The 25,180-nt window shown below is 45.2% G+C and overlaps 1 protein-coding gene across 1 annotated transcript in view; it reads left to right on the top strand.

Annotated features, from left to right (window-relative positions):
• Positions 1 to 16,491, top strand: part of IQUB (IQ motif and ubiquitin domain containing) — a 256,750-nt gene extending 240,259 nt beyond the window's left edge. The window contains exon 13 of the mRNA XM_069229884.1: positions 15,815 to 16,491. Within this exon, the coding sequence (XP_069085985.1) occupies positions 15,815 to 15,988 (174 nt within the window). The 3' untranslated portion in view covers positions 15,989 to 16,491. The remainder of the gene's footprint in view (positions 1 to 15,814) is intronic.
• The last annotated feature ends 8,689 nt before the right edge of the window (positions 16,492 to 25,180 follow it).

Consider the following 25,180-nt stretch of genomic DNA (forward strand, 5'->3'; position numbering starts at 1 on the left):
CTCTGCAATCTGATTTCTAGGGACTTCCTTTATAGGGCCCTAGTTCTGACGCACCAGTGGTCAGTGTTCTTCATGGCTCTGCGCTTCTGGCGTGGAAAGTTGTGAAAAAAAACTGATGTCAGTGGCCCTGGATGGCGTCTGTCTAGGTCCATCAATGTCATATCTAGCACATATGACGCCGATGGGGAATGTGAAGCCACCGGACGCCACCTAACGGCGCACAGGGGTACTGCTTGAGAAAAATCTCTGGATTCAGACTGACGCCTGGGGGAAATTCTAAGGTAACGAATCTGCAACTAAAATATGCCTCCTCCAGAAAAGGCGTTACCGAAGGTAAGTAACTTGTTCTTCGGGCCTCACATAAAGGACTCTATTCAGTGGGTGAATACTCTACTTCCTGATTGTTACAACTCTGATAACTATGGTCTTCTTCAAAGTTAGAAAATGTTACAAAAACCATGAAATACAATAAATGACATGAGTTGTCTCTTTATATCCAACAGTACTTCTGTACATGGTAATCCGACTGCATGTGCTACTTCCTGTTCTCAATAATGTCAGGTGCTATTGCAAATCAAGCATTGACAGAGCCTGGGCTATTTTAAGTGAATTTGTTATTTGTTATAATGGCTGTACATTGTGTGATATATGTGGCTGCAAGAACAAACACCACTTAGGCACCTATAGAAATGCAGACAATGTGCATACAGTCTTATATCTTTACAGTGAGGCACTGGCCAATGTAGACTGGAAGCAAGTTCCGTTGGACAGATCCTGAAAAGTGGAAGGACCATAATGCAGATGCTGCTCAAAGCGGGTTGGGTGAAATTATGTGGGGCTGATTGGTAGGTCTTAGGTTGCTGGTAGGCTCTAAAATTCAGTGTCAACAGCTTGTAGACAGCATTGTTTTGAGCAGAGTGCCTTCTAGCTTGGTGGCAATAGAATGGAGGTGGTTGTACCTTTGGAGATTACCTTGGGTTGTAGTGGGGAGGTTTAAGACTTAATCGAGTGGTGTTAAGGAGTACTGTGGAAGGCCTTTTAGCAGTAGTCCAGAGTACTGGTAGGTTTTATGGTGCCTTTATTGCATGGATAGCATTATAAGCATGGAGCATGGAATGCAGAGGGTATTTGGGGAGAAGTAGCATTTGGCGATTATTGACATAAAAGGCTGCAGATAGATTTATGAATGTAAGGATGGATGTGAGGTGATGGTGCTAAGATGAGATGATGAAGTTAGCTATAAATTTTGTTGGAGGCCTGGCGGGATCCCGTATTTACTTGAGACCTTCCTATAGATGCTTCTGTGCTTCAGTTAATTAGATGATCGGGGGATAGGTCTCCCTGCAATAACTCATTAATACTATATTGCTTGCAAATAACAAAGGTTTCCAGTATAAGTATTTTAAACTGCTGCTTCTGAATGGTGTGAATGGCCTGTTCTGCTTCTTCATTTACACAAACATACACCACTGTCAGAAAATGCTGACTGATTTATTTCTTAGTGATTTTAGTATCATGGCATTTGACCCCAAAAGCAGCTATGCATAAAGGATTGTAGAAGATAAAGACAGCCTGGGATGTGCACATCTGGGCCCATGACTTGGTTCTATTAACTGGGTTATGGGACCAGATTTGCTTTTACAGTTTTCCACATTTCTATAGGCAGCCCATCTTGCCCAGAAGCTTTATGATTTATTGTTGATGTTATTAAATGTTGTTATATTGTCTTTGGTTATTGGATTAAAAAGAGTTTTGGACTTTTCCATTGTTAGGCTTTTAGTCGGAAATTGGGTCAAAAAAAGCATGTATATCTATTAGATACACCTCCAGGGTTTCAGTGTAAAGTCCTGAAAAATAATCTTGAAATGCCTCACTGATCTCATGTGGAGTTTGGTAGTCTATGAAACTAAAGCAATTATATGCCAGATGTTCTTTTTTCTTATTAATTTTATACTGTCTAGCTGACAGCTTATCACTCTTCTCATTAAACTCATATAGGGGGTTATTACAACTTTGGAGGAGGTGTTAATCCGTCCCAAAAGTGACAGTAAAGTGACGGAAATACCACAAGCCGTATTACGAGTCCATTATATCCTATGGAACTCGTAATACGGCTGGTGGTATATCCGTCACTTTACCGTCACTTTTGGGATGGATTAACACCTCCTCCAAAGTTGTAATAACCCCCATAGTTTGGTTCTTTTCTTCCACTGTCTTGGAACTTGTGTTTGGTAGGACTATTTCCTAAATTAGTTTTGAGCTCCTGGAATTTGCTGAAACAGCTAAACTGAAAATGTGGATTTTTCTATTTTATGAGTACATCTTGTTGATTGCGAATATCGCCTACCAGCGAATCATGGGTCTGATTTTGTCATTGTTTCTTTAGATAAGAAACTTTAGTTATACACCCTCTTAAATATGCATTTAACTTGTCCCAGACTATGAAGGAATAGGCTAAACCAAGACTACATTGAATATATTTTTCTGATTTATGTTTAAATATGAGTGAAATTCTGGATTTTGTAGTGTTGAGCTTCGAATGACAACAATTGTGTTCAATTCTTAAGCTCCAATGTCATTGTTAGGTAATAAGACCAATGTTAGGGTGCTAAACTTAGATCTAGGTGATGTTCTTCTACCTGTGTTGAAGGAAAAAACAAATTGAGGAGTGGAATTAAATTGTTTGAAATAAAAAATAAAACAAGGAATATGCAGATACTTAGTCCAGTAATTATCTAACAAATGAAAATAATTCATACATTTTGATGTGCCATTTATTTTGAATTAGCCTCTTTCTTCCTTCTCTTTGAGTCTGTGTCTCGATTACTAAACGAAAATTCAAGTCTTCACTGACAATAAATGGTTTGCTCATTGTGGAACTTTTGAGTTCTAACTAGATAACTGTGGAAGGGTCATTGTTATTTGGACGATAGAAGATAGTCACCATTATACTTTTATGCTGAAGAGAAAATGTTGTGGCTGCCTATCGCCCCCCATTATGTGCTTTGACTTTTTTAATCACTGAGTTTGAATTTTCAAATCAGAATGGCTATTCCTCCTACAGGATGTGGAATTGTATAAAGATCTGATTGTTCATGGGACAGGATGCTCATAAACCTTCTGGGCCTGTAAAACAATCTACCTGTCCCTTTGGTGCCATGCAGTGAGGTAACACTTTATAGCAGCATTGCCATGTCATTGGCAGCTCTGATAACAGCCTCTTTGATTATTCCAGGACTCGTATTTTAGCAGAGTTTGTGTTCTGGCAATGCCCTAATTTCCCAAACTTTCTGAAACATACTGGGGCTGGAAGTAGCGAGAACTGGCTGTTCCAGAGTTGGAACATCCTTTTTAATCTATGCACATGTACAAACTTGCATGTTTAAATGCTTTCACCAATTCTTCTCTAATTTCTTGTAAAGTTTTTTTTCTGGACAAGGGCAGAAGTAACACTTTTTTTCAGGGTGGGGAAATAAGAGGTTGCAAAGAAAGTAAATTTGCAAATTCTCCTCAGATATTAGCATGCACAAACATAGACAGGCACATTTGTCCACAATATGCAATTCACAAACATTTTCTATGAGTATGGTTTCCAGGCCTACTTCTGTACATTCTTGTGAATTCATGAAAGTTGTATTTCTAGACTTGCATAAGGACATACCATGGATGCTTTTTTTATGACTTTTTTTTAGTTATGGACCTTTAATGTTGCCTGGCATTGGCTGAAACGTTTTACTTTTTTTAAAATTATATAAATATATATTTTCATATGGCTAACTTCGCTGCGAGTGACAGCATTTTGCTCTTTCAAAAGGAGCACATCAGCACACAAATTACTTTCCTTCAGTGCCAGGGACTACCATGGCAATGTTTGTGTTTTGAGACCAAAACATTTTTGCCTTTATCTAATGTTTTTGTTACAGAGTCAGACTGGCCTATATGGCAATCATGCAAAGCCTGATGGGCGTGTCTGAGAAGACTTTTTAGCCATTCGTGGGCCTGTTTTATAGTCTGCTGGGCATATTTTTGCTGTTGATTTCCCTGGAATTAATACAAACATTGCCTGTATCAAGCTCAAATCCATCTGGTCTTACATACTTTGCAAAACACTCACGCAGTGGGTCTTTACAAGTTCAAAACTGCACCAATTTGCAAACATGGGCCACATTTTAAGCTATCTAATTCACTAATGTGGGCCATATTTATGTTGGTGCCCGGGCCTGTTTCTGCCCCAGTCTGACCCTTTACATTAGAGAGGGACTGGCAGCTCGCACAGAAATCCAGTTTTATAAACTTTTGTGAAAACAAAAAATGCATTAATGAAACTGAAAGGCTTTCAACCACAGCCAGATGTATTGTCTTTGTCAGGCCTTGTTTATTCTCATGTTTCTCATAATCTTTCCGAAACTAATGTTACACTAATTTTCCATTATTAATATTTTTGGGGAAATATTTGTATCTGTCAAATATATTTTACTAAATGATGCCTCAAACAAATGGTATCTAAAATTGCACAGTTTAGCAAAGCAATTTTCTTTTAGTTGCTATTTTTTGTGTACGTTTTATTTTGAAAGCAAAGAATCATCAATCTTGCTTTCAGGATTCTGCAAGTATTTGCATCTATTCAGAGGGCATTCTGGGAGCCTCAAATTGTAAACTTTGTAAACGTGTGTGCAAATACTTTTTCTGTCAGTAGTGCATGCCGAGTATTTCCTTAGAGCACTAACCCTATTATAAAACTTAGCATTAACAAAACATAAATACATGTTCCAACAGCATGAACACATGGATTCAGATCTTACCTTAACTACAAACAAGGCTCATTCACAGATTCATTATGTAAATTTCACAAAGGGTGGTGCACCGATAGGCTACAGTCCATTCAAACAAAAGTCCAATTCCAAACGGCATGTATTCCAAATCGCCTTCATTTTCTTTGATGAGAGCACCAGACTGTCAACGGGTGTCATTCTCCACACGTGAACTTCCTCAGGGCACTTAAAATGTCATATTTGGCAATAGCACTACTCATCTTTCAATTCCTCCCATCGTTGGATCGATCCCAATTCCTTGCTTACGGTAGGTCCTCATGTTCTTAACTGATCCCAAAATATTGATCAGTTACGGCCAATAAGCCCATATAGATGACCCCTCATTTAGTGTCCTCTGACTTCCAGCTACTGTGGCGTACGGTTTCACGTCTCAGACTCCACTTGCAAAACGGCCTTTTTGCTCATGATCCGTGAGTTTATTTTGGAATTGATGTGTTCTGAATATTCATGTTAGCCATTAGGGATCTAGCAACACAGAGTTGTATACTTAAAGATGTTACTGGTGAAGCCACTGTGATGTGTTTGGTCACTCCAAATGAGAACTTTCTAGCTCCCATTGTAGGCAGAACTCCTAGAAAAGACGTGCAGTTATTTACAGGACTCCTGAGTCGTGTGGGGGCACTTGAACGTGACGTGGTAGAATGTTAGCAGTGGTACCAGCCATGAGTATTCAAGATGGCCAAGTAGTGACACAGCACTAAATGCAAAAAAATTAAAACTGGACGAAGCTTAAAATAATTGGTCTGCTTTTGTTTTTTCTGGGACCAATAATCTGTGTTCGGAATAATAAAAACAGAGACAAATTATTTTAATCCTTAATCTGGGATCAAATCTCATAGCAAAATGCATTTCCAAATAGTGCGTGTTGTGCCGTCAATACGCCATGCTATAGTTGTTTTATCCTGATGAATCCCTGAAAGTCCCCAGCTAAACGTTATTAACGGTGGTGCTGTAGGCATTGGCATTGTCTTTCTAGGCCTGCTGTTGCTTGTGTCAGACAACCTATATGTTTTTGCTATTGATGCATTCCATAGTAATGCCTCAAAGAAAGGGGAAAACAAATGCTCAGTGCAAGTCGGAACTAGGATTATGCTTAAGAACGGCCTGAACATGTACTTCAGGTCCCTGATAGTGAAATCATCCTAAATTGTACCTTAAGGCCCTAATTTTGAGTGGCCACTTAACTTCAGATGCGTGCGGCAACTTCCGTACATACTGGTGTGATAGAATTTGCGTCCCCAGATAAATTTCATCAGGTCATCCCTGTTTATGTTTATCAGTGGACAAAATGGCCAGTAGATATGGGAACATGCGGGTTATTTATCAGGTGTGATAAATATTGCCCGCGTTGAGGGCCAAAGATGAGCACTGTGCTGGCTCAAGTGGGGTCTTAGGTCCTCATCTTTTGAAATAGGAGGAACCGAGATGCTGCTGGTGCTCAGTGGGGTAAAAGTGGTCATGCTCACCGCTTAGTTTTGCAACTGAAATTTAACTTATGGAAGGGAAGACTTACATCTTACACCTGCTCTCACCTGAAAAGATGCCTACCTCCTCCGTAGAGCTGCCACGCCTTAAGCGACTGTGATATTTGTTTTTTTTTCTTTATTTGTTACTTTTCTAGTGGTATTCACTACCAGTTCACCTCAGAAGTCAGCCCAACCTGTTATCATTTAGGAAGCATCTTAAGACTTGGCTATTTAGTCATCCCTTCTTATGTTTATCAGCAATTAGTTTTCTGGTCGTCACCAGTCCTATTCTATTTTTCACTTGACACTTGGGGCAGCGCCGAGACGCCCTTGGGCATTTGTTTGCTCTTTATAAATCAATAAACTCAAAACTCAACTCTTGTGTGTATTTAAAAGGGATTATGTTATAGGGAAATATTGCACCATCGTCATCAATTTAGTGAACTCAGATTTATTTCTTCTATCTGATTTAGTATCTCCACTCACCATAATGACCTTTGTTCGCTTCTCATTAACCTTCACCTCTTAGCAGCCTTTGTTAGTGTTCAATATTTCACCCTGCATTCCAAGTTAATCAGTCTTAGCATCACTAACAAAACACTCCACTGATGAGTCTAAATGTTCAATTGTTTGGTCCCTGTTTCGTGCTGCTCATCGCATTCTGCACAGAAGTCTTGGACCTGTTGCTTTTCTCTCCTTGCTCCACACCTGTTGTAGACATTGGGCCAGATGTAGGAAGCATTTTCCAAAAATCGCTGTTTGCGACGTGCAAAATGCACTTTGCAATGCACAAAACCCGTTTTGCGATTCAGTAACCTGGTTACCGAATCGCAAAACTGGTTTGCGAGTCGCAATTAGGAAGGGGTGTCCCCTTCCTAATTGCGAGTCGCAGTGCAATGCATGATTGCTTTGTGACCGCGAACGTGGTCGCAAACCAATCGCAGTTTGCACCCATTTGAAATGGGTGGTAACCCATTCACAAAAGGGAAGGGACCCCTTCCCCGTTGTGAATGGAACTGCATGGACCACTGCCTGCTCTGAAAAAATGAAACAAAAACGTTTCATTTTTCGTTTTTGTAATGCATCTCGTTTTCCTTTAAGGAAAAGGGGCTGCATTACAACAAAAAAAAACAAAAAAAACTGCTTTATTACAAAGCAGTCACAGACATGGTGGACTGCTGTCCCCGCAGGCCATCATCCCTGTGAATGGCGCCACTCGCAAGGGGGTCGCAAATTGCGACCCATCTCATGAATATTAATGAGGTGGGCCTTTGTTACCCCCTTGCGAATCGCAGATGGTGTCAGGGACACCATCCAACATTCCGAATTGCGACTCGCAAATTGCGAGTGGCTCTTACTCGCAATTTACGGGTTGCTCTGACTCGCAATTTACGGGTTGCAATTCAGAAGTTTACTACATCTGGCCTATTATTTCCTGAGCCAGTTTTTCCTCTCATCTTCTTGCAAATGATACCTAAATCTTGATTTCTTTTCTGGATTGCATCCCCTATCTTCAGGCTCGGTTCTCTGATTACCTCGGAGATATCTGGTAGTGGATGACACTCTGCTGTCTTATACTGAGCGCATCCAAGATGGGAGTCACCAATATCCTTGAAAGTCAGCAGCTGCATCTCCTGCACAATCTATAATCTTTGCCCCAACACTCTGACCCCAAAACTATTAGCTAGAAAATGTGACTTGTGCTTAAACCCCACTGTGCACATAGAATGCTTCATAGATGCTACCCCTGCCAGGTAATAAGTACTTGGCATTCATAAAATCTAACCTAACATTCCATTCCAGACAGTGAACACACTGATCTGTACATTTGTATTCAGCATACTAGACAACTGCAAACGTTTTCTAACTGGTCTCCCATGTGCACATTCTCCCATTTGTACAAGGTTTTAAGCCTAACCTGTCCAGACACTCCCAAATCTCATACTAGCGTCAAAACATCACATGACTATCAGCAAAAACAGAGCTCTATACAAGTGATTAGTCACAGTGCTTAATTTATGCTTGTTGTTCCCGGGGCACTTATTTTTAAGGGCCAGCGCTTATTCTTCTGCCTTAAGCATTTTCTGCGAGCAAAAGACACAAATGGAAAAGACGGAGAAAGAGAAAGCAGAAAGCTGAAAAAGTGAGGTGAAGGGGGAGGGAGTGGCTCTAAATGGATTAAAGAGGCCAGAGATGGATCCAGGATTACACTGCCTTAGTATTCCCTGTTTCCACATTTAATTGCAGCAGCCGCGTGTTTAAGAGGTCTTTGGGCACGGGCACATTTTTATTTACAAATTAAGCACTGATTAGTCATCATCTGCAAAGCTATAAACGGATTATCAAATGGTACTTAGCTGAAATCCTTGTTAAGTACGTACCTCTTCACAACCTTATACAAACCTCCTTGCAAGCGAACCTTGCTAGGTTGAGTTGGGTCTTGAGACCCTGAGGGGTTGAGGAAAGGACCGGTAGATCATCAGCGTAAGCAAGATAAGTGATGGGTAAGCCTCCCAGTTTTGGTGGTAAGCCTTCCTTCCGATACACTTCTTAAATCCTTTACTGCATAAATACGTTTCTTAGAATTTCAAAAACTAAAAGTATACAGCTCACTAAAAAGGCAGATTTCTATTCACGTAGTTCACATTCACTCTCCGTTCTCAGTTTGCTGGCAACACAATCGTTTCCACAAGTGAAATGCTGACAATTAGCTTTCCCTGGCAAAGGTGCCTTTTTGTCTGACTCTCTTAGTTTAGCTATAATAATTCGATGGCAGGAATGTACCAAACGTATGTATGGACGATATTTCATCAGAATTGCAGCAATAGTGAAAGTGCCATTACACAGTACCTGACAACATTACAGGGTTGACTCCTTGTCCCACGCTTAACTGCCCATTGTTTGATGCTTAGGTTAAAAGGCTAAAGGCAAGAACTGGATACCACAGTAAGTAAACAGGACTTCCAAAGGCCTGCTAGCTTCCTCTTCTTGTCTATGCCTTCATGGTCCCTGAAACCTGAGGTAACAGTAGCAACGCTAGTGATACCAATCATGTATACTTAGAATAGAAGTCACCCAGGATGTGCATTTCATTCGGTGTAGTCATTAGTTGTAATGGGGTTCAATTCTTGTGCGGTGTCCACGAGGTACTGCTCAACAATGTGCCTCACTGGAGGGACGTGGCCGCCATTATGTAAGATGGCCGCACTTTGAAGTAGCTCCCGTGGCCGCACCCTGTAATCCCCCTGCATCTAAGCATCCATGCGACTCACATGCCTTTCAACAAAAGGGTTGCGGCTCGGACGGTGGCGATGCTGATAGTGGTCCCTCACAGTGGCTCTGCGGTGAGCACTGAGACAGGCCTGTGCGCCATGCCTGCACTGAGGCCTCCAGTAGCTAGTCTGCGGTGACCCACGTCAGAGTGCAGAGTGGCTGGTGCACGGTGGTTCGAGCAGCGCCCTGCCTCTATCGAGCGCACTACCAAAGATCGGTGAGAGCGGCACTGGGCGCAATTTCCTGGCCCAGCTGGTGACTGAGAGGCTATGGTGGAGGGAGCAGACATATTAGATGCAGCTGCGGGTGGCCCTTTGTTTGTTGTGGGCTTTACCCCGGCTGAACTCCGGAGCAGGTGGTGATCTCAACCTAAGCCACCGCCCGGTGTGGCCCCCGAGGCGCCCGCTGGCTGGAGACCGGATCCTTGACGACTTGCCTGCTTTTGCCCCAGAGCTCCTGAAATTCATCCACTGTCCGCAAGCCCAGGGGTGGGGACCCCTCAGCCCTACTACAAACACGGGCTGCGGTGCTGGGGGAGCGGGGTGCATGAGGCCTTTGGTGGTGACCTTTACACCTGCCCCAAGAGAGGCGAGTGTCTCGATTTGAAGGGCATAATCTCCTTTTTGGGCTTCTTCTGAATTTGCAGCAGTTCTTTGTTAAACACCTGGGTGCACCCCTGTTGCCCTGTCGCTGGTCTGGGCTTTCCCCTGGTTGGCGCTGCTGGGGCTCCATATCCATCCAGCCTTTGGGGGCGCTGCTGTTTGTCTCCGCACCTCACCCTTTGGTGGAGGCAGCGGGAGCCTCCTGCTTCAGCAGTATCCGTCTGTGTTGGGGCTCCGTTCCATGCCCCCAAGGGTGACTGACAACTTGATATCAAGATACTCTAATTCAGATTGTGACCCTCATGATGACTGGCGAGAAGGGCTCCCGCGGCATACATCAAACTAAGATGGACCACTTTGCGAAGCCTGCGGGCCAGCCTCGTCTGCAGAGGAGGGGGCGCCTCACCTCCTGCCGAGCCAGTCATCCGCTGATCCAGATGCGCCCACACTTGCCTATATTATGGCCAGGATCCATGGAGTTCACACCAAAATAGACATTGTTGCCACAGATGTTTTTCTAGTCTGGGGAGATCTTCGAAGTTTGGGGACCCAAGTGAAGGAAATGGAAGACACAATCCCTATCCTTAGGAAGGACAACAAGACCCTGCAGAATGAAGGAAAGGACCTACGGGAAATGACGGCCTTGATGGAAGACGATCTGAAAGACTTTTAAGGTCATTCCAGACAGAACAGCATCCGTTTTGATCCTTTAGTTCCTGAGAAGACTGAAGGCCCAGCAGTGGTTTTCTTTGTGAAAGACCTTAAACTGCAACAGCTTCAACCTCGCAACCTATCAAATTATTTCTCTGTAGAATTGGCTCACCGCACCCTGGGATCTCCGCCAAAACCTGGTTTCCACTGAGACCAATAATAGCACGTATCTTCAACTATCGTGACCGATATGCAATTTTGCAGACGCCGTTTAGTGCGCCTCCAGTTAAATGTGCCAATGCCACTGTAACATCCTTTCCGAACTTTACTTTACGTATGCAATGCCTACTCTGCTCCATCCTAGCAGTTTAAAAAGCTCTCAGAGAATGTGAGGTGAAATACTCAGATTTTCCACCCAAGCTTCGTGTTGTTGCCAAGGAAAAGACTTGGTTCTTCAGCACTCCCAAGGCTGCATGGGTGTGGCTGAATGGCTGGAGGCCAGCGGGGGGAGTCAAGGCACTCTTGCAATGCCTGGGGTTGAGCCCGGCCCGCCCCCCAACTGATCAACAAAATGTTGGAGACTGATGGTGTCGGCGGCAGCCAAGAATTTGAGTCCTTCCTTTTCAGCTATCTGTCGACAAGGCAGACTGTGGTCATGAGACATTGAGAGAAGTTGCACATGACGACCTGCAGTAAATTGCAGCAACACTACCCTGCTTCTGCAATGATTTGCTGGGAATCTCTACAGAAACCTTCTCCTTCGGTGTGGAGTGATGAATCAGCTGACCTCATTATAGCGCATGGAGACAGTGGTTTATTGATTTTAATTGGGGGGATATCCCGGGGGCAGCAAAACCCCCATAGTTAATATCATGTTTTGAGGCGACAGGCACTCTGCAGAGTTGGGGGTTGGGCGGTTTCAAGTCCGCCATGCAGGAGAGCAGGGAGGGAGTTTGGGAAGGGAACTTTGTTTTTGATTGCTATGTGTTCAATGGTTTTCTTACTTGACTGTGCTTTTCATCTATAGGGACGACCCACACCGCAGGGTCTTGTGCTCCTGTCTAGCCTAAGATGTGCGATTCCTTCTCACACTAGCCCCACAGACTCTCATGATGTTCAATTGCGACTGATCGCTACCATCCACTATAGAGTCCTCTCCCCGTCTTCTCTGAGTGTGACCCTAGATGTGTTATTGCGGACCACTCGCACTGATACTAGGCTCCCATGACTCACCCACACCATTATCTTCGACTCTTAAAATCCTTTCTTGGAACATCAATGGTTTGGGCAACAAGCTCAAGCGGGGAGTAGTACTGCATTATCTTAAATGGCATGCCCCTGACATGTTACTCTTTCAGAAGACCCATTGGTTGGCAGTACTTGTCATGCCCTGGATAAGTGGGGATACAAAATGATTGTACATGCTGGTTACACAAGAGGATCTAGAGGAGTCGGCATTCTCATCCGTAAAACACTGACATTTTCTGTTAGCCATACTTGGACTGACGCGCAGGGGAAATATGCAGCCCTCTCTGGACAGAGGGAGGGAATCTCTCTCACTGTAGTTTCATTAAATGCGCCTCCACGGCTCCATGCCTCTACACTTGCTGACTTGGGCACACTGCTTCTCCAGTTTCCTGACAGTGACCTGCTACTGGGGCCTTAACATTGCCCTTGATGACAGACAAGACAGAATGCCCCAGAGACAGCAGCCACCTGCTCACCAGCTACTAGCAGAATTTTTGGCAGCAATGGGCTTGATTGACACATGGCGGACACTACACCCAACAGACTCTCAGTACACATTCCATTCCAGCGCCCATGGCAGCCTTTCACGCATTGACTACCCTCCTTACGGTGCCACACCAACTCCCATATTTTAGGGAAGTTCAACACCTCGCTAGGGAAATCTCAGACCACTCTCCAGTTTGGGCCTCCTATGGCACTCCTACCCACCTGGCACAGGAGAGAGTGGTCCACAACCCCTGATTCTTATGTATTCCAACCATGCCAATGGGCCCCCAGGAAGATACAGACACATATTTAGAAGAAAACGATGGCACGGTTACTTCGGCCGCAATTGTGTGGGTGGCATACAAAACAGTAATTAGAGGACAGGAAATAACACGGATAGTGGGACACAAAAAAAGAAACCAGGGCCCACCTAGACAAGCTTGAATGGGAAATCTTAGTCTTGGAGTCCCAACTTCCACATCACAACTCGGAAGACTGTCACCATCAACTTAGCCTCAAACAGAAAGAATATAGAGATGTGATGATGGACGCAGCCAGGGCAAGGTACTGTGCTACCCAACATTGCCTCTAGGAAGTGGGAAAACAGGGCGGACATGCCTCTGGCCTGTGTAGATAGGAAAGAACGTGCTGACAGGTGGGTTTCCGTGATTACAAATACAGAGGGATGCAACATAACTAGGAACACAGAAGTTGCAGAAGTTTTTGCAACCTATTATGCTAAGAAATACTCCTCTACACTTACTGTTGTGCCCGAGGACATCCGATCTCTACTTTCAGACATTCAACTGGCTCATCTGGTGGATATCGATAGAGATCTCCTGGAGCAAAAAATAACAGAGGGAGAGATCACTCAAGCCGTCAGAGCACTGCACTCAGGCAAGGCGCTGGGCTCCAGTGGTTTGCCAATCGAGCTTTACAAACTCATGGCTGAGGTGGTTGCCCCTCACCTCTTGCAAATGGTTCTGGAATGCCGAGATGGGGGACTGGAAATTTTCTGGCTTTATACATGCTACACAATTAACTGGGGCAAATTGCTGATTTATCTCATACATGGCTCTACTCCACACTTGCCTAGGGACTGTACGGCCCAATCACGACAACCGGATTTGGTTATCTGGGTATCTACATAACTAGAGACCCTCACTTACACGGCTCCGCAACGACATACAACATTGGCGGACTTTGCCACTTACCCTTCTGGGGAAAGCAGCTCTTTATAAAATGATGGCGCTACCCCGTTTTATATACATTCTACGAAACACACCATACCCAGTCCCACACAGTTACTTTCAGGTGATAGAGGCAGCCGTGTGTTCCCTACTCTGGGACGGGGCTACCCCTGCATAGCCTATGAGAAAATGACTAGGGGTTGGTACGAGGGTGGATAACTCTTCCGGATATTCAAAAATATTACTGGGCATCACAGTTGAGCATAATCAATTCTTGGGCCTACTCGTCGGAGGAGGAGCCAGCTGTTCAGGTAGATAGACATAATATGTTCCCAGCGGCTATCTAAGGACACTCCATAATAATGCCTTTGCAGTGTCCCTCCCTGACCCCACTGCTGTGACCATTGCACATTGGCGCACTACACAAAATGCCCTGGGCTGGAATAAGAAGATCACAAAGGCCACTCCCCTATGGGATTCTGCACAGCTAGGCACTCTTGCGATACAGCCGGGGTTCCACAACTGGGACTTGATAGGGTTGTCTCGAGTGGGAGATCTCTGGACCCCAGATGGGATGATCTCCTTTGATGACTTACAGAGGGAATATCAATTAGCACCCACAGGATAATATTGAAATTTACAAATACTGCACACACTCAAAAAGGCGCTGCCCAGAGACAGTAATCCCCTGACTTTTCCCCACTTGAAGACAGAGTTCTCTATGGCCAACTGTACAAGAAAGCAATCTCACTCACCTATTGTAAAATTCTCAATAACTCCACAGATGCACTAATTAGTCTCCAGGAATGGTGGGCACAGGACCTCCAAGGTATTGAGGACGATGAATGGGCTGAGAATGTAGGCTCCCTGAGAGAAGTGCCCATCAGATTAAGATTCTGCCTTATACAGATGACAATTCTGCACAGAGTTTATTACTCTTGTCCCGTCTTGACTAAAATGGGCAGAGTGGCCATCCCAGTGTGCCCATGGGGATGTGCACGACAGGGATCCTTCTTTCATATGATCTGGAGCTGCCCACTTCTACATACGTATTGGGAAACGGTAGTGAACTGCCTAAATGAGGTGTGTGGAGGTAAAATGGAACTATTGGCTAAATGGTGTCTTCTTAACATAAGGGATGCGATGGATCTGGATCAGATGGATCAGCTGGATCAGCTTTGGTGATGCTAGGACTAATGATTGCTAGGCGTAATATCGCTCGAAAACAGAGAGCAGAACGGACACCTCTGCTACCGAATGGAAATGTGATATGGACGGTTGTATGATGGCAGAGAGGGATGTCTACAAAAGTAGGGGGTGCCTACAGAAATGGTCTAAAATATAGGGCACACTTACCGAGGTAACCTGTGCTCTCCCATATTAGGCACTCCCGAAATTGATATTCAAGGGAGATATCCAGACATTGCTGCTCTCCTCTGACTAGTCGTTTGGAAATGGGAGGGGGGCTGATGGAGATGTGGAGAGAGTGCTCGCTTTTGTTATATGGGTCTGTTACATGGATGCTACATGACGTCAAGTACAGTTGGTGTTGTTTGTTCTGCTACTTATAATAAAACGAATTTTAAAAAATGGCAGCATAGGAAGTGATCGGTTCTGCATCACTTTTGGTCCAGCAGGATCCACACAGCCATAGACAGTAAGGCACTAGTTGCCTCCCAGGGAGACAGACCTTAGCGCTGTAGCATCACCAGTGTTTTTACAGAGCAAAATCGTTGTGACGCTAATGTCTAAGGAGGCTTCCTTTGATGAAGGCCTTATGCCGCCAGAGGCATTTCTCACAGAGTAATCAGAGTGCCAAGGGGACGAGCCCATCTCATGAATTTGATGGGCTACTTTATATGTATTGCCAGGCAGAAGAGAATTAGCGCCACCTAATACTTGTATTTAGTACTGCACAGAAGAACATGGCTTTCACCCTTTTTGGTGGAAGCTTAATTACAAGTAAGTTATGAATAGTTGCATTAGACTTTGTCTACGAATATTTTGTAACTGCCTTTGTCTGACCAAAAGTGATTGTCTGACATGTTTCCTGCTTTCTGTTTTAGGCTTATGGAGTGGCATTTATTCGCAAAGTCAAGCATAAACACATCCTTGCTAAGAACTACTTTTCACAGATTCCACACATGGCGCCGTTTTTGCATAAAGATTTGTCTCACCCGAAACCACAGCCGAATAATCTTATAATAACGAAGTCCCTCCCGGCAGCTTCCCATGCTTAATCCTTTAAATAAAAGTAATTCGTACTACCGAATTTTCTTCTAACTACTTCTCTTCTTTAAGTGGAAAAGTATTATGTCATGGATAATGTTTAGTGAATTCAGTAACATGATCATTTAAAAGGCATCACATATTTTATGTACAATAAGGGCCTTATTCTTATTAAAAGAAATCGATTTACAAAAAAGCCTGTCTTTGTAAAATCTTAAAAAAACAAAGATGTGCACTGATGATACTCAAATGGCAAGCAGTGAAAGCATTTTTGTCTCCTAGCTGTGTTGTGGTTCTACTTGGTTTTTGACAAATTTCAAATGCCCTTTATATGTTTTAGAACGTGACCATTCATTACTGTAGACCTGGCCATGCCATGATATTTCATGTTCAATATTTTCTTGAAACGTTTTCCTGCTTCAACGATATCTGCTCAAACTCCTTCAGACTTTCCTTCTTCCTGTATATGACCTTGTCTAACTATGTACATTAAAAGTCTGCTTCCACAACTCAATCTCTGGTTGTTGTTTATTAATGTGAGTTGGGAGGGGGCATGTGTGTGCAAATGGGCAGATCCCAGGCAAATAGCACAGTAGCCATTTTTTTTTACTTTCCATTGCTCAGAATTGACCTCTATGGCATGCAGCACTAGAAAGTTGGGGGAAGCCGTCGGATCCCAGTTCCTGCAGCTATCTGGGTGTTTGGATCCACAGGGAAACATAATGAATTTGTCCTGGTGTCATTTTCAGATATCAGGACATAATTCAGCAGTGCCCGCACGTTGCCTGCATTCCGTTCGGAGAAACAACCTGCAGGCAGGGAGAGTGCTTTCTTATTTCCACTTTCAACCGAGCCTACAAGAAAAGGCCCAGTTGAACGTGTCATCAGCCCTTCTTTTGTTCAACGATCATCTTTTCTGGGAGCCACCTAGCGCCTAACACCTAGGTGCCAATGAAACAGACCCACGCAGCTTATCACTTCACTTTAGAGAAACTATGATTTGGATGCATGTTTTTGGACTTTGTTCAACCCCATATCTAAGAGATGCGCATGCACTGTAAGAATGCAAGATGTATCCTTGTGCATGAGTAATTACACAAACAATGGTCTAAAAGACCCCTACGCTTTTGTTTTTATTGACTTCTTTTACAGCGCTACTCATCCCAGTGTAAGGTGTCAAAACTCTTTATCACACACACAGGTACACAATAAAACATACAAGTATGTAAATCAACGTCCAGAAAATGGAACATAAGACAATACGGATTGTAAGGTTTAGGAATCATGCATCGTTCATACTTGTAGACCTACTATATTATGAGTGAATGGTCAGGAGAAACACAAATTCTGGATATAAAACACAACACAGTGATTGGGGATTTCTGTAGTAACAAGACTTTATTACTTCCCAAAGGACCCTTTTTTTGCAATCTTAGAGTAATAACAGATTGAGAAAGTAAAGAATAAGGATTGAACCCCCTGATTTATAGTTTGCATGTAACTCCTAGATGTTGGTAAATAGAAACCTGTACTATATTAGAAGGACTGTAATTTATGAACTGGAAGTAACAAAAGTATCTCGGTTTCAAAAGCAGGAACCTACTTACCTGTCTGTGAAAAACACAAATCCGTGATCTGCATGTTACACAACGCGCTTTGTAGCAGGCACCTTAACTCTCTATGCTAGATTATGTCAAAATTGTGACTGGGCAAAACACTGAACTCTTTAAAAACTACGTTAACCACTAAAGTTCTTTTACCACTATTATAATCCCCTCAAAATTGCCAGACAAAGATCTCTGAAGTGGGTGTCTTAACCATGTAGGATATTTTAAAATGCAGCCTCTTTGTGACCAATTAGGCTAGCATAGATTTAATTTCACATATGTCTTTAATGTCAATTTCTTTGCAGCAGATTTTTAACAATAAATGTAGTATAAATTGAAAGTCTGACTCTGCTGTTCAAGCTCCGGCCCTCGTGATTACAGAGCCTTTCTTCTGCCACACCATGACCCCCAGTTTATAGGTTCCTAGTGTAATTTGTTTCTATTACCAGCACTGATGTCATGGAGATTGTGGGAATGTTAAAGAAGGAAGGGCAACAGATGCCAGAAGGACCCCCCTGTGCTGAAGTTGCAATGATATAAGGGGAGACTACACTATGACAACAGGGATTTCAATTTAAATATTTATTAACGCCTATAAGAAGGTAATTTCCAAGGAATCTTGATAGCTGAACTCATATTAGGAGCCAAAGGCATCCTCAGAATTACCATGACCCCACCAGCCGCAAAAGTCCACTCTGTCTGCTTCAAACTGGAGTCTATTCTGTAGTTCTTTTAAAGTGCACTAGAACTAACACTGCACTAGCAACACCACCATGGGAAGGGAGGGACTAGTTCCTGAACAGCCACGAGAATTTAGGGACTAGATCCTAAACTGCCATATTTTCAGGCCTTACAAAAACAGAGTTAATGGTCCATTTTGCGTAACTCTATCTGTTCCAAAGTTTGAGTGCCGTGTAGTACACTGAGCGACCTCCTCATGTAGATCTGAAAATCTTAGGAACATTCAGCCAGTGTACCGAGGATGATCTGAGTAGCCTACAAGGAGTGTATGGGGAGGCTAAAGGTTTTAAGAATGAAGGGCCTTTGTTGTGGAGTGCTCTGTGCATAATGACTAGGGCCGTGAACTGTACCCGCTGCTCCACCGGGAGCCAGTGTAGTTCCACCAAAGCTTTTTTGGCAGACTGGTGCCTCAGAATGTTCATGAGGAGGCAGGCCGCAGTATTTTGGCCGAGCTATAGCCTTTTTAACACTTATCGGGAGAGCCAAAATACAAGGCATTGCCTTAGTTGAGACATGAGATTGCAAGGGCTTGGGCAATCAGCCTCCTGGATGGGAAGGGGATGAGGAAGAGGAGGACCTTCCTTGGCATTCTAAGAAGGTGAAGCAGCTCACAGCGAGCTTTTTTGCTTTAATGGTCTATGGTGAGGTTGTTATGCAGCCACATCCCCAGGCTCTCTATTGGGCTTTTTGGGCTCAGAAGGCTCCCCAGCCATTCAGGCCAGGAAGTCACAGCCTGGTTTCTGATGTTGTTGCCTTCCAACATGACCTCTGTCTTGTCTTTGTTTAGCTTCTGCTGACAGTTTTCCATCCAGCTGACCACTTCACGAAGACAGGGGGCCAATTGGAAGCGATTTGAGCTGGAAACTGAGGAAATTGACATAACTAACTGGGTGTCATCAGCATAGGAGGCTACAGACAACCAATAGGAACGTACAATTTCAGCCAACAGACACATGTAGGTTAAGAGGGGTGGGATTCAGGGCAGAGCCCGGAGGCACCCCACAGCTCAGTGGAAGCAGCAGTACCGATCTAGTACCTGGAAGGTTCTATTCTCCATGAAAGAGGTGAGCTAGTTCAGTGCCTCCCTTCAATGCCAGCATCTGACATTCTTTGAATAAGTGTGGCGTGATCAACAGTGTCGAAGGCTGCACTAAGATCTACAAGAAAAATAGCAATGTTGCCACCTTAGTCCAAAACAGTCTCAGTTCCTCTACCACAGCTAGTAAGGCTGTTTCTGATGGATACAACTACCTGTGGATTCCTCACCTTATGAATTCGATCCTTAAGCCAGCATCCGACGGAAAGTCTTCTTCCTAGCTGTCTACGTCGACGAGGACGTCATAATGGCACAGCTCCACGTAACTCCGTCTGACGTCAACGTGCCAATAAGAGGTCCTCGTCGGCGTACTGACATCAGTTTTTCCTTTTTCCGTGCCTTCGACGCCAACGGTTTTTCTTCCTGGCTCGTTGTTAACTGTAACGATTTTTGGTCCGGTTTCAAGCCATGTAGAGAATGCGGGGGTCGGATGTCAGTGACTGACCCCCACTCGGACTGTATTGGGTGCCTTAGTTCAGAACATGATGTAGAAGGTTGCTCTTCGTGTCAGAGCATGAATCCAAAAGCTCTGAAGGAGCGCGAGGCGAAGCTCTTCTTGGCTAAAGCAAATAAGAAGGGCCATAAAAAGGATTCCTCCCATGCTTCTCCCAAAACGCATAAGAAGCGGCGTCATCATGACTCTCGGCGCCGTCATGACTCTCGGCACCGTTCGGAGCGGAGCCGATCGAGGATCCGATCGAGATCGAGATCTCGTTCTTCACAACGCCAGAAGACATGGGAGATGAGTCCTACTGTCACGCCTCAGCAGGAGAGTCCGGAGTTGTCACCGGCGCCTTTCAGTTTTTGAGGTCACTCAATGTAGCCCTCACTTTTCGCCAGGGACGGATCCGGCCGCATTTTTGAATGCGATGTATACTATCTTTCAGTCCATGGCCCCTGCTGGTGCAACGGCGGGTCCCATGGGGCCATTGGCGTTCAATTTGGGCTCACCGGCGTCATACAGGGCTGCTCCATTCATGCCCTTTTGCCCTACAGAGACTGGCGGTTCGGCTCCTAGGGTCTCCCCTAGCAGGAGTACCCCACCTGTGACTGTGGATCCGCCTGCACGTCAACCGACTCCTTCTCCGCGCCATCCGGCGTCGTTGTTGTCTCCGTCCAGACCGGCTCCATCACCTTCCGGCCATTCGACTTCGAGAAGGTCATCAGCCGACTTTGTGCCATTGGAGCCGAAGAGCCTTCCTGGTCCTGTTCGGGGTTCGAGATCGTCGGCGTCGATGGATTCTATGTCGACGCCAGCCTTGGAAACACATCTTAGATCTCGGAGGAAGGCGTTGAGACTTCTGGAGGAGGAGGAATACAGACAGCTTGAGGAAGGCGAGATCGAGCCTTCTGATGACTTCCAGGGTCTTGCCACTGCAAGTGGTTTGGATACTTCCCCGGAGTGGGACATTGCATCTCCGGGGGAGTTTACTGAAGAGGCCCCTTCCTTCCATGCAGTGGTGAGAAAGGCAGCTGAGTATCTGGATTTGCCTTTGTCCGTGGCAGAAGTAAAAACTAATCTGCTCACAGAGGTACTTCATCCCTCTTCGTCCAGTGCTGACCCTTTGCTGCCTTTCAGTGAGGCTTTGACTGAGCCCATTTAGGACTTGTGGAAAAAGCCAGTGACATCTCCTGCTGTGAACAGAGCAGTGGTGAGGAGACATAGAAGTGCCCCAGGATATCCGTTTTTTCTGTCTCATCATCCGACTCCGGAGAGCCTGGTAGTTCAAGCGTCATGTTCTGCAAAGACTGCCCCTGGAACATTCCCTGGAGTTCCGACTGATAGGGAATCCAAGAGAATGGAACAAAGTTCAAAGAAGATTTTTTTCTTCTTGCAGCATGGCCCTTAAAGCGACTAATTCCACCTGTGTGCTAGGCAGATGCATCCATGCCCTAATGGATTCTGCCAAGGAAATGGCGAGGGATCTGCCACAGGAGATGCAGAAACCGTTTGGGTCCCTTTTCTTGGATGCTCAAGCTGCTGCACAGCAGATTATACAATCTGGCCTGGATACCTCGGATTCCGTTGCCAGGGCCATGGGAACATCAGTGGCTACAAGGAGGCATGCCTGGTTAAGGTCCTCTGGTTTCTCATCAGACGTACAATCCACCTTAATGGACCTTCCATTTGACGGGGAAAGGCTGTTTGGGGACAAGGCAGACTCTGCCCTTGAATGGTTTAAGGACTGTCGGGCTACAGCTAAGCCCCTGGGATTACAGACCTCTACTACAACACCTTATAGACTGTTTCGTAGGCTCCGAGGGTTCTTTCGAGGCTCTGCCTTTCGAAGGTCACAGTCTTACGCCCAGCAACCTGCCAATCCGCCCTATCGTGCCTTTAGAGGGCAGGGTAGGGGTAGGGCTAGAGGTCCAGCCCAGCAGCTCTCTTCTTCTTCATCCTCCTCTGCTGGACAACAGCAGAAGCAGCCCTAGTTTTCCCCACTTTATCATCCATACTTCTCCTGTAGGGGGAAGATTGAATCTTTTCCTGAAGAAATGGAGGTCAATTACAACAGACTCGTTGGTGCTAGGAATTGTAGTAAAGGGCTATGCTCTCCCCTTTCAGGAGTTCCCTCCTCCCTTCCCCCCCGTCCCTCCTTTTGTTCAGAAGACCATCTTCTGTTGTTGCAACAGGAGGTTGTCACCATGTTGGCAAAGGGCGCTATAGAGTTGGTGCTGTTGCAGGAAAGGGGTCAGGGGTGTTATTCAAGATATTTCCTGATTCCCAAAGTGGCCGGTCGGTTGCGGCCAATCCTAGACTTGAGGATTTTGAATTTGTTCCTCAAGCAGGAAAAATTCAAAATGCTGACCCTAGCGCAGGTGCTATTGGCGTTGAACGAAGGAGACTGGATGGTGTCTGTCGACCTGCAGGACGCGTACTTTCATGTTCCCATAATCAAGTCGCACAGGAAGTATCTCCGTTTTGTGGTCGGATCGCAACACTACCAGTTTGCTGTCCTTCCTTTTGGATTTACTTCAGCACCTCGGGTTTTCACGAAGGTGATGTCAGTTGTTGCAGCACATCTCAGAAGGAGGGAGGTAGCAGTTTTTCCCCACCTGGACGATTGGTTGATCAAAGCCAAGTCTCCAGAGCTTGTGTTGTCTCATCTGCGAATGACAACCCAGTTGTTGTTCGATCTGGGTTTTTCTGTAAATGTGCCCAAATGTCACCTAGAGCCCTCTCAACGCCTCCTGTTCATAGGGGCAGTACTGGACACAACAATGTTTCGGGCCTACCCCCGCCTCAGCGGGTTCGGGACATTCAGGCGCTGATTCCATTGTTTCAAATTGGAGCGGCAGTTCCAGTCCTCAAGGTCTTACGCCTGCTAGGTCTGTTTGCTTCTTGCGTTCTGTTGGTCACTCATGCTCGCTGGCATATGAGGGCTTTTCAGTGGTGCCTCCGCAGACAGTGGTTCCAGCACAAGGGGGATCTCAGGGATTCAATAAAGATCTCCAAGGACGCTGTGGCAGACCTTCTTTGGTGGGCAGAGGACGGCAACCTTTCCCAAGGAAAACCATTTTCACTGCCTCCTCCACCGACCACAGTGATTTCAGATGCTTCCACTCTAGGGTGGGGAGCTCATCTGGGGGACCTGGAGATCAAGGGTCTTTGGTCTCCAGCGGAACAGATGTTGCATATCAATCTGTTGAAATTGCGGGCAGTACGTTTGGCGCTCAAGGCCTTCCCCCCTTCCCTTCGCGGTCAGTCAGTTCAAATCCTGACGGACAACACTACCGCGATGTGGTATATAAACAAGCAGGGAGGAGTAGGGTCGTACCTTCTCTGCAGAGAAGCCCTGCGACTCTGGTCCTGGGCTCAGGACCATCAGATTTGCTTAATAGCAAATCATTTGGCCGGGGTGCTGAATGTACGAGCGGACTGTCTCAGTCGTCACTTCTCATTAGATCACGAGTGGCGTCTCCATCCGGATCTAGTCCTCCACATCTTCAGGGTGTGGGGTACTCCTCAGGTGGATTTATTCGCCACTCGGGAGAACGCGCATTGCCCGTTATTCTGCAGCCTCCAGTATCCGATGCAAGGGGCGTTGGGGGACGCGTTTCAGATGTCCTGGAGCGGCCAGTTGCTTTATGCGTTTCCTCCCATACCCTTGATTCCTCGGGTTCTGAGGAAGATTCGTCAAGACCGGGCCCAAGTCATCTTGGTAGCACCGGACTGGCCGAGAAGGGTATGGTATACAGACCTGCTTCAACTCTCTCAGTGCCCTCCACTCCGTCTCCCACTCAGGGCAGACCTCCTCTCGCAGTCGCAGGGGCAGGTTCTACACCCCCACCTCCAGAGCCTGCACCTTCATGCCTGGAGATTGAACGGGGCAACCTGAGTTCCTTTTCTCTCCCACCGGATGTAGTGGATGTTATACTATCGTCCAGGCGACACTCCACTAAATCGATTTATGCCGGTAGGTGGGCAAAATTTGTGCTTTGGTGTGGAGAGAACCAAATAGATCCCTTGAAAGCCCACTTTTCAGATGTACTTTTGTTTGCTCTTAGTCTGGCTAAGAAAGGCTGTGCAATAGCTTCAGTTAAGGGTTATTTGGCGGCTCTGTCGGCGTTTCTTTGCCTTCTGGACCAGCCATCTTTATTTAAGTCTCCGGTTGTAAAGAGGTTCCTTAAGGGTTTGGTGAATAGATTTACTCCTACTCCCTTTCACATGCCTCAGTGGGACTTAAATCTTGTTCTGACATTCTTAATGGGTTCGCCTTTCGAGCCCATGCATTCATGTCCATTGAGATTTTTAGTCTTTAAGACCGTTTTCTTAATAGCAATCACTTCTGCCAGGAGGTTTGGAGAGCTTCAGGCACTTTCCGTCAAGCCTCCCTTTACCATGTTTTTCCCTGATAAAGTGGTTCTAAAAACCAGGGCTGCTTTTCTGCCGAAAGTTGTCACCCCTTTTCATATAGGGCAAACTATCACTCTGCCTGCGTTTTACCCTCCTCCCCACCCGTCTAAAGAGGAAGAGAGGCTCCATAGGTTGGACCCTAAGAGGGCCCTGTGTTTTTACCTAGAGAGAACTAAGGACTTTCACATAGATGATCAACTGTTTGTTGGGTATGCTGGACAGCGAAAGGGCAGAGCGGTCCAGAAAAGAACACTCTCCAGGTGGGTCATCTTGTGTATTAAGATTTGTTACCCTCTGGCGAAAAAAGTCCCTCCTGAAGGTATCAGGGCCCACTCTACTAGGGCTAAGTCTGCATCTTAGCCCTAGTGAGAGGAGTTCCGTTAATAGACATATGTAAAGCGGCAACTTGGGCGTCCCTCCATACTTTCGTGAAACATTATTGTTTAGACTCTGAGATGAGGAGGGACGGTCATTTTGCTCGCTCAGTGTTGCAGGATTTCTTAGTGTAATCAGGCGGGCACCCACCACTGAGTGCGGTACTGCTTGGGACTCTATTCTTAAGGTGAGGAATCCACAGGTAGTTGTATCCATCAGAAGAACAAGTTACTTACCTTCGGTATCGCTTTTTCTGGTGGATACACTAACTACCTGTGGATTCCTCACGGTCCCTCCCGCCTCCCCGTTGCCTGCCTGGTTACACTCTTATCTTGCAGTTTTTAGATGAATATTTCTTCTTATATTTATATATTTGTATATATCTGTCTATATATTTTGGTATATTCATGTATTTGAGTTGATAATATAAATATATGGTTTCAATGGACAAGATTTTTGTGTTCGTATATATTTATATATTTCAATTTTCATGGTCGGTTTATACCTGCTAGCCGTAAAGGCACGA

The sequence above is a fragment of the Pleurodeles waltl genome, chromosome 4_1 (assembly GCF_031143425.1).
Source record: "Pleurodeles waltl isolate 20211129_DDA chromosome 4_1, aPleWal1.hap1.20221129, whole genome shotgun sequence".
Classification (NCBI taxonomy): domain Eukaryota; kingdom Metazoa; phylum Chordata; class Amphibia; order Caudata; family Salamandridae; genus Pleurodeles; species Pleurodeles waltl.